Source organism: Chelon labrosus (genome assembly GCF_963514085.1).
Source record: "Chelon labrosus genome assembly, chromosome: 2".
NCBI classification, from domain to species: domain Eukaryota; kingdom Metazoa; phylum Chordata; class Actinopteri; order Mugiliformes; family Mugilidae; genus Chelon; species Chelon labrosus.
The window spans coordinates 10,124,865-10,134,424 of record NC_140338.1 but is presented as its reverse complement, the minus strand read 5'-3'; the positions used below and the strand labels follow the sequence as shown (position 1 = coordinate 10,134,424).

The following is a 9,560-nucleotide window of genomic DNA, read 5'->3' as shown; positions in this document are numbered from 1 at the left end:
AAGAAGCTGCTTGGATGAGTGGTGAAAAGCTTTCAAGAAACTCTACGAGTCCAGTTGACCTTGTTTCAGCGTCAGATAGATAGAGAGATACTCTGTTGATCCCAAACTGTGAAACTGAACTCAGCATACCATACATAATCTTTAACGATAGAAGAATCTACATATTTACTAAAATAATAAAATTACTGTAATTGCAATAAAATGAAATTAACGACACTAACCGAAAATCAAATTGTTTGCACAATGTGCTAGTATGCCTTTTACAGAAGGTGCTCTGTTGTCTTTTATATGGTGGAGAGATTTATTGGATACACTACAGTAGATTTTACAGTGTTGTAATGCACATTTTCTACGCTTGCTCCAGCCTCCACATGTGCACAGTTGTGTTTAAGGGGATCTGGATGCTCATGGAGATCCACGTGGTGAACCAGCATGTTTCCCTTTATCTTGTTTTTATTGATAAAAGTCACCCATATAGCTTGGTACTGCATGCTTACACAAGATCAATCCACAATGGCATTCATTAAAACATCAGTAAAAAGATAAGCTAAGTTATATAATAATTGATTTTAAGAGAAAGTTGGAAAGTTGTGCGGTATGGAGGTCCCTCCGCTGCCTCGTTGCTGGTTAACGCCGCCCACTCTCCGAGCCCTCGAGTCGGCCACTTCATCCCGAGCGTCCCGCCCACTGGTGGAGTTTATAACTTCACTGTAACACACAGCTGCGAGTCAAACAGCGGGAGGTCATCCACTGAGGGAGACGCAGAGACTTCATCGTGGAGATGTTGTAATCTGGAGACGACACTTTCTTTTTTTTCTTTTTTAACTCCCCTGTCCTCACAGTCACTATGTGGAAAGAGGGACCGAGAACCAGCTCCACCTCAGCGGGACCTCGCGCCGCTGCAGCCGCGGTCACCTGTTTGCTGGTGACCGGGATGCTGGTCGTCACCGGCGGACACCCGAGCACCGGAGAGGACGCGGGGAAAGTTTTCTCCTCGTATTTCAGAAAGCTGAGCCGGGAGAGGAGGGCGATCAGCGGGCCTCCGCGGAGCCGCGCTCCCCCTGCCCCGGTGGAGCGTCTCTCTCCCGGTGACCTGTTCATAGCGGTGAAAACCACCGGGAGGTATCACCGGCAGAGGCTGGAGCTGCTGCTGGACACCTGGATCTCCAGAAACATGCCACAGGTGAGCCATGAAGAGTTAGTAGAGATGATAAATGACACATAAGAACCAGAAAATCTTCACATATGTAGTTTTTAACTAATTGATTTAAGTAAAAGTTATAAATCTGTTGCCAGACACCACAGGACACCCTCAGAAGGGCCATGTCCAATCTCAGATGAGTCACAACTGCTTTGAGAGACCTGCACAATATTAGGAGGGTGGTCATAATGTTATGCCTGATCGGTGTTTAGTACTCTTCCATGTCAGGTCATTGCTAATCATTTGAGATCAGGGCTCAAAGGGTGCACGTTATCTCATGCAAAGGGGGCGCGAGCATCCTGAAAGTTTCCCTCACCTCCTGCTGTAGCCGCCGTTTACACACCCTTTCAAACGGGACTGGTTCCATTGTCTCTTTGATCCAACCAGCCAGTGAACTGTAAACCGGAGATCAGACCAGCCTTTGTAATGCATGAGATGGAGATGTGAGGGCTAATGGGGCCGACCACACGGCTGCTAATGTGTTGACACAATACAAGCAGGAGACAGGAGGGGGGTGAGATGAAGGGCTGTACTTCAGGACCCAGCTGGGCGAATTAAATGAAGAACCCCGGACCTCGCTGGAGGAGGCTCAATGAGATGCGCATTCGTATCTTGACTACAAATGCAGTAGGACAATTGTCCAGCTCGGGGGCCAAGTTTAGTTTAAGGGCCAAACTTTAGAGAAGAGTCTGCAGGATCCTGTCTGAGGAGGAGAAACACTATGAAAATGGACATGTGCTTGAGTATTTTCACATTTCTACTGCATTTCTATGCCACATTAAAAAGCCAAAAGGTGTATTTTACTGTGCAGATAAAGTTACACCAATCGGCCACAACATTATGACCACCTTCCTAATATTGTGCAGGTCTCCCTTGTGCCTCAGTTATAATCAGAGAATGGACATGGGCCTTCTGAGGGTGTCCTGTGGTGTCTGGCAACAGAATGTTGTTAATGGGGGGTCTTTGGGTCCTATGGGTGGAGGATGAGGGGCCACAGATACTTGACCAGTTTGGGCTCTAGTGAATTTGGAGGCCAGGTCAACACCATGTACTGTTCTTCATGTTTTTTGAGTTGTTCCTGTGTGTGTGTCTGTGTCAGGCTGCATCCTGCTGGGGATGGCTGCTGCCATCAAGGAGTGTCATTGCTATGGGGTGGGGGGTGCCTGGTCTGGTCTAGGTGGATGCTACATGTCTAAGTAACATCGACAGGAAAGAATGCCAGGTCCAAAAGTTTCCCCATTGTGGGACAAATAAAGGTTTTCTTATTCTTATTGTATTGTCACAAGATGGTCAATGTTATTCACTTCTCCTGTCAGTGGTTTTAATGTTATGGCTGATCAGTGTAAGTTAATGCAAACCTTCTTCTGAGATAAAGTAATTAGGATTATACTCCACTATTCCATTTAAAAAAAAAAAAGCTTTAAACTGGATCCTGACCCAGTAATTTAACACTTTAGTAACACGTTCCAAAGACTTATATTACTTTTGATAGCGCTTAGGTGCTTTTTATGTGTACTTCAGTGGTTTCTGTTGGTCCGTGGATACTTGTACTCAAGTAAATCATCAATATGAGATGATTCTACCAATTAATGACCAGTTAACTGGCTATATTTGTGGAGAAAATGTCATGGCACAGGATTTAAGTGTGACCAAAATCCCAAACCACATTTTTTCTTATGCTAATTGTCAAATTTCCAAGCAAGAGTCATTTATTGACGGACTTATTCTGGATTAAAACACTAACCGTAAGTGGGTGATGTGGAGCGTTTCTAACATGAAGTTAAAAGAGAGAAGTTGGCACAGCGGGAGCTCCAGCGCCTCGCGGATAAATATTTTGGATCAAACGGGACGGACGGACAGCTTTTCGGTGCTAGCCGCGGTGGTGAGCGAGCCAAAACGAATCTGTTGCTATAAAACACATGGGACAGTGGTGAACTGCACCCAGCGGCTTCAAAGGCCGTAATCAAACGCAGACGTGACTGCGGAATCGCGCGGCGGCCCTTCTGATTTTCCATTTGAACCTCAGTGTTTGAGGAAGGCCTCGCCGGAGTCGCCTCGCGCTGCACACAGACTTGTTGATGTGTAAATACGGTGGACGCGGAGGAAATCAGCTGGGGCGCATGTGTGTGTGTGTGTGTGAGACGCATTCCTGCATGTGCTCTCACGGTCAGGTGTTTGTAACTCTACCTGTTTCCCAGACACACCTCTGCGCCGTAAAGACTGCTGAGTAATGGAAATGCAGCAACAGACGCACACACACACACACCTTCACACACACATACTCACACACACGCCCTGGGAACACACTCTCATGGGAAGTTAAAAATGTGTCTGATCACAAGAGTAAACATGCGCTCAGTCACACACACACAAACACACACACACACACCACTTTCTCCTCTCTTGCTGTTGTTGCTGCCGTTTCCTGTGTTGTAAAGCTTAACTCCTGACGACCCACCACCCCCCTTACAGACCCGCATTTTGTCTCCCCTCTGACCCCCCTCCTCCTCCTCCTCCTCCTTCCTCCCCCACTGCCTTCCCCTTCCCAGCACGGGCTCATGCATACATTGGTCACACACACACACAGATGCAGAAGCTGACTCCTCGAGAGAAGCTTAAGAGGCTCAGAGTGGAAAAAAAAAAAAGACTTGACGAAAATTCACAGCTGGCTGGACTTTCTCTCTCTTTCTCTCTCTCCCTCTTAGTATTTTTTTTCTCCCTCTCTCCTGACCACAGCCAGCGACGGGATCACACACTACTCGAACCAAAGATTTTTTTTTTGTTTTTTATTGAATTTGTCCTGCTTGGCAGTGGAATCCCCTCTGAGCCTGATCCTTACACCGGGGCAGCGCGCTAAGTGAAGTCAGAGAGAGTATTTACAGCATTGTCGCTGCACTGCAGGGCTCACATTGAAACAATGGCTGTGAGGTCAAGGCGCTGATCTTTAACAACACATTTAAAAAAAAAAATATATATATAAGGTTCTTCAAGGGGACAGAAACTAAATGCACGAGTTAACACAAGCTTATTAAAGCTATTATTTGTACGCCAAGTCCGCCAAGTCCAGTTATTGAGAAGAATTTGTGAATCTGCAGGGACTTGACCCATTAAGTATTGATCTGTTCACTTGCAGGTCAAGAAACCTTTTAGCGTCTGCTTTACAGGCTTCAAGGGAAAAGACAGCCATTATATTAACGGCGTTTTAATCACTAGGTTTGGTTGCAGGTGACATGGAGTCACTGAAACGCAGCTGAACTTTGCCACTGTAGATGTTCATCTTCTTGTTCAATTTATTTTAAGCATACCACCAAGGAGACATCTGATTGGTGCCGTCTTTGGGGACAAGAGCGACAAGGTCTCCTGTAATATATAGTCTAGCTTCCAGTTATTGTCTGGGGTTACTTAGAAAAAACACTAAATTCAGAAAAGAAAACAGATGCTGGAACAACGTACCTGCCAAGTACCTGGAAAAACAGACTAGAAGAACTGGTTTATTTCTTCTGTTTGCTTCACTATGAAGAAAAATCATTGACTTTCACTTTCAAATCCCCATCAGCCTCCACTCTACTTTGTGCTTAATTTCAACTAGTTAACACCCAACTGAAGTTTTACACTCGCAAGGGGAGTCTATGCAGAGCCTACGCCTTGGCGGGCTACGCCGGCTGGTGTGTCTGCATCGTTCTGTAATTACGCCAATGAAACGCTTGTCGGCCGCGTTGAGTTTGCTTCAGAAGGGCGACTGGAACTGAGCAGCTCATGCCGAAGTTACTACAGTTAGTTTTGGAGAAATTACTGCAACAGAAAAAAGGGGAGAAGAGACCTGAGTAGATGAAGGCGGCAGAAGAAGGGACACTTTTCCTTTCTGTAGTCTGATCTTTAGAAGTTTAACTACTTGTCCTTGTTGATACGTTCAGGATCGTTGTCCTTCTGTGTCTTCCTACAGTGACGTATGTGCCTTAGTTTTTATATTTATATTTATCGGCTTCTTTCTTTTTTTTGGGTCTTTGAGTAACACAATTTCAATCCTCTGTTTGTGCAACACTAAAGTGGACTTTGACCAATTTGAGGTGTACGACATGTATGGTCCTATGTCTCAAAATAAACCCCCGCGCTTTAACCCCATTGCCATTGTTTCATTTCAAATCTATTGTCCTGGAATACAGAGCCAAAACAACGGACTATTTACAGACGGCTCCATGCGAGCACCCAGGGCCTGCGTGTTTACTTCCTGTGGAAAGCTATGGGGTCTCTCCACAGCTTCCTGAGTGGACCGTGACCCTCGACCCCGTCGCTCACCACATAAACACACAGCGACGAGGCGGCGTCCAGCTGCTCCGCTGCCGATAGACGATAGGAGGCTTACCTTTGGCTTGGCCTCCGTCCAGTGTCAGCTTTGCCCCCCGGCCCGCCTCGTGGAAGCGGGTGGAGCCGTTACCTGGAATCACAAACGGTCGTTCGTGAACAATGGCGGCGGAGCGGCAAGCGTCTGCTTGACTGTGTTTTTCTTTGCCTGCCGCTCGGTGAAAGTGGCTGAAACAATATGTTTTTTTTTCCCCCCGCAGACGTACGTGTTCACTGATGGTGAGGACGAGAAGCTGAGGAAGAGGATGGGTGAGTTGCAAACACACACACACACACACACTTACTGGCATTTTTGCTGAGTAGCAGCAGTCTTATCTGCAGTGTGAGAGGCAGGAAAGCAGGAACCAGGCTGCTGACTGGGCAATAACGTGGTACCGAAAAGTGCAGGAAGTCACTTCAGTTCAATCAACAGGCCTTTCCTCCTCTTACCCATGAAATTGTTCTACTTTCAATGAGGCATTCTTCTCATTATCGGACACATTGTACAACTAAATACGTGTAATTAGGATATTTATTGGGGTGTTTTCCAGCGGGCAGGATGCAGTGTAATCAAATATTTAAACAGCTCTCTGCTTCTGAAATCACAATCACAAAGCTTGTTACATAATCCGTGAGAAATGTGTTCTCGTTCTCAAGAACAAGCGCAAGAACAAGGTTCTGTTTATACTTCACAAGAAACTCAAGTGCCCAACTACTGGGAAGTCCTCATAGGGCCTGCCCACATGCGCTAAGCATTGTGGGAGATGCGGAACATAGACAACGAGCTAATTTTCTTATTGTTTTCGGACGACGGCCTGTCGACCGCGTCTGCCGATCTCTACCCAGGAGACATTAGCGGTCAAGCTGCGAATTTTCAGCTCACTTAGCGGCCGATAGCATTTCCACCATTAACCACACCCACTTCCAATTTCTGACCAATCACAGAATAGTTGTCAGAATAGACACCACACGAGAAAAAAGGTTCTGCCTGGTGGATGTGTCGAGAACAAGCTGTGAGAACCAAATGACGAAGCGAAAGCAAACTTCTTTATTTATTAACATTCTTGGTCGTCTTTTCCTCAGGAGATCACCTGATCAACACAAACTGCTCGGCGGCACACAATCGTCAGGCCCTCTCCTGTAAGATGGCTCTGGAGTACGATGCTTTCATTGGCTCGGGAAGGAAGTAAGACGCAACCCACGGCACGTACACAACACACAGATGGAGATGTTTACTGACTCTGAGCATCATGTGTTGCAGGTGGTTCTGTCACGTTGATGACGATAACTACTTGAACACGGGCGCCCTCCTGAAACTCTTGTCCCAGTACGGCCACGCCCAGGACGTCTACATCGGCCGGCCCAGCCTCGAACGGCCGATAGAGGCCATGGAGAGGCTCGGCTCCTCTGATACGGTAAATGGAGATCTTCGTCTTGGAGTAAAAAGGAAAATGTATGCTCCGACCACCCTTTACTCACGCAGTTAAGTATGTGTTTGTGTGCAGAAGCAGGTGCGTTTCTGGTTCGCCACGGGAGGCGCGGGCTTCTGTCTGAGCCGGGGCCTCGCTCTGAAGATGAAACCCTGGGCAAGGTAATAATTCACATACAGACTCCAAAGTAACTGTCCACCTGGAGGCTAAATAAAACGATCTGATAAGATGTTGTGCGTTTACAAGCCCCGAAGCACAAGTCAGAATAAAGCCTGAGCAAAGCAGTTCTGTCCACTGCTGGCAATCTAACTATAGAGGAGGATGGGGTTTCTACCCCCAATTTTATTGATGCTGAGTCGTTGCTGGCATAGAATAAGATAACAGACATTGGCCCATGTTTTCGACCACTCCGCAGTGCTTTGAACGACTTCCTGTCTTGGCAGCTCGTCACCTCTTCACCTCACGTTTAACCCAAGTCCTTCCAATCAGATTAGTCTGTTCTGATTGAGGCATCTGTAGTGTGACGTTGTCTTGAAAGTATATTTATTTTGCCACCATCTCATCTGCAACATCTTCCTCTGTCCAGCGACGGCACTTTCATGAACACGGCCGACCGCATTCGCCTTCCGGACGACTGCACCGTCGGCTACATCGTGGAGGCGCTGCTCGGCGTGAGCCTCATCCGCTCGCCGTTGTTCCACTCCCACCTGGAGAACCTGGGACTGGTGTCCGACGTACACAGCCAGGTACTGATTCATCGTAATGCCAAACGAATTACAGTCTCTGCCACCACAGACACTAAAAAATGTCTTTACAATATTTTTTTTTAATCGCTCCCATCAGATCACCCTGAGCTACGGCACCGTGGAAAACAGCAGGAACGCTGTTAATGTAAAAGGACCATTTTCGATAAATGAGGATCCCACCAGGTAAAAAAAAAATAAATCTGTGCACGTACCTGTGCGTTGTACACCGATCAGCCACAACATTAAAACCACTGACAGTGAATAACATTGACCATCTTGTGACAGTACAACGTTCTGCTGGGAAACTTTTAGACCTGGCAATTCATTCATGTGGATGTTACTTAGACATGTAGCACCCACCAAGACCAGACCAGGCACCCCCACTCCATAGCAATGACACTCCTTGATGGAAGCAGGATGCAGCCTGACACAGGAACACACACAAAAACATGAAAAACAGCACAAGGTGTTGACCTGACCTCCAAATTCCAGCAAACTGATCAAATATCTGCGGGATCCACTGGAACAAGTCCGATCCAAGGGGCGGCACGGTGGTGTGGTGCTTCTTGGTTTTAATCCAACTGGGGCCTTTCTGTGTGGAGTTCTCCCTGCGTGTGCGTGGGTTCTCTCCGGCTTCCTCCCACCGTCCAAAGACATGCTCGTTAGGTTAATTGGTGATTCTAAATTGGCTGTAGGTGTGAGTCCACGGTGTACCCCGCCTCTGCAGCCCCCTCCGTGGCCCTCCAGAGGACAAGCGGTTACAGAAAACGAATGAGTGAATGAAAGCCTGATCCACAGAGGCCCCTTCCCTTCAACCCATAGGATCCAGAGGCCCCCACTAAGGACATTAGACACCTCTTTTTTGAGTAACAACCGTTTTGGAGAGACAAGGGAGACCTACACAATATTAGGAAGGTGGTCATAATGTTATGCCTGATCGGTGTATAACAGAACATGTTATCAATTAACTGTCCGTCCAATAACAGTTTTAAAAATAAGAGCATTAGAGCTTCACAACTGAGAAGCTCGGGAGGTTTTGATTAAGCAATTATTAAACGTGTCGCTGGCGTGACGAGTGACTAATTGTGTCATCAAGTAATTGTTACTGATTATTCTCCTGTCAGCGTGGCTAACCTTTATTTAAAAAGCAAAAGGCTTAATTAAGAAAAATATGAAGCTTTTCTTAAGGAGGACGCGGTCCTTTCTCTCTCCCCCCCCCCCCCCCCCCCACACTCACAAGATCCGGTCTGTGATGCTCAGTCCAACACAAAAGGTCAAACTCACTGTGAATATTTCTAGTCTAGAAAGCATAACACATCACATTCAAGCTGGCGTTACGGGCCAAACAAAAGTCAGGCCGATGTTATCTTGCATCTTCCTGACATTAAGGAGATTTATTTTTTATTCGTCTTCTTTCATTTTGCCTCTCTTGGTTCTCTCGTCCGTAATCCTGCGGTAATGTCGTGCACTGAACGAGGTTAATTGTCATCATGGTTGGTGACACATTCAAAATATATCCAGCGCGGACCTTCAGCTGCTTTTCTCAGGAAAAGATGTAGTTTTAAAACATGTGTACTGCAATGGTGTTTTATGTGAGAGCTCCTTGTCGTACATGTTTGACTACTACGACAAGCTTCCTGGCTTTGTTCATTGTGTGTGTGCACAACTAATTGTACTCTCGGCCTTATTTTGAAATCCCCAGTTGGCAGCTTCCAGGCATTGTGTCATTCGTTTCCCTCTGTTTCTCAGGTTCAGGTCTGTCCATTGTCTGCTGTACCCAGACACTCCTTGGTGTCCCGGCCCCCGGCGGCTTTAACACCCATCCAGAGAGAAGGAGGCAGG

At 46.8% G+C, this 9,560-nt stretch overlaps 1 protein-coding gene across 1 annotated transcript; it reads left to right on the top strand.

The window, feature by feature from the left end:
• The first annotated feature begins 238 nt into the window (after positions 1–238).
• On the top strand, positions 239–9,560 carry LOC311495390 (beta-1,3-N-acetylglucosaminyltransferase lunatic fringe-like). Its single transcript, XM_084554816.1, has 8 exons — positions 239–1,183; positions 5,764–5,812; positions 6,626–6,728; positions 6,804–6,957; positions 7,048–7,133; positions 7,559–7,718; positions 7,816–7,901; positions 9,468–9,560. Exons 1-8 carry the CDS (start codon positions 848–850, stop codon positions 9,532–9,534), a joined length of 1,041 nt encoding a protein of 346 aa, XP_084410942.1. The 5' UTR covers positions 239–847; the 3' UTR covers positions 9,535–9,560.

Bases quoted from the DNA above. Each gene is read 5' to 3' on its own strand.
- LOC311495390 (XM_084554816.1), top strand. From the start codon at position 848: ATGTGGAAAGAGGGACCGAGAACCAGCTCCACCTCAGCGGGACCTCGC. The intron at 7,719-7,815 runs GTACTGATTCAT...CGCTCCCATCAG, and splicing joins TGTCCGACGTACACAGCCAG to ATCACCCTGAGCTACGGCAC. The intron at 7,902-9,467 runs GTAAAAAAAAAA...TCTGTTTCTCAG, and splicing joins ATAAATGAGGATCCCACCAG to GTTCAGGTCTGTCCATTGTC.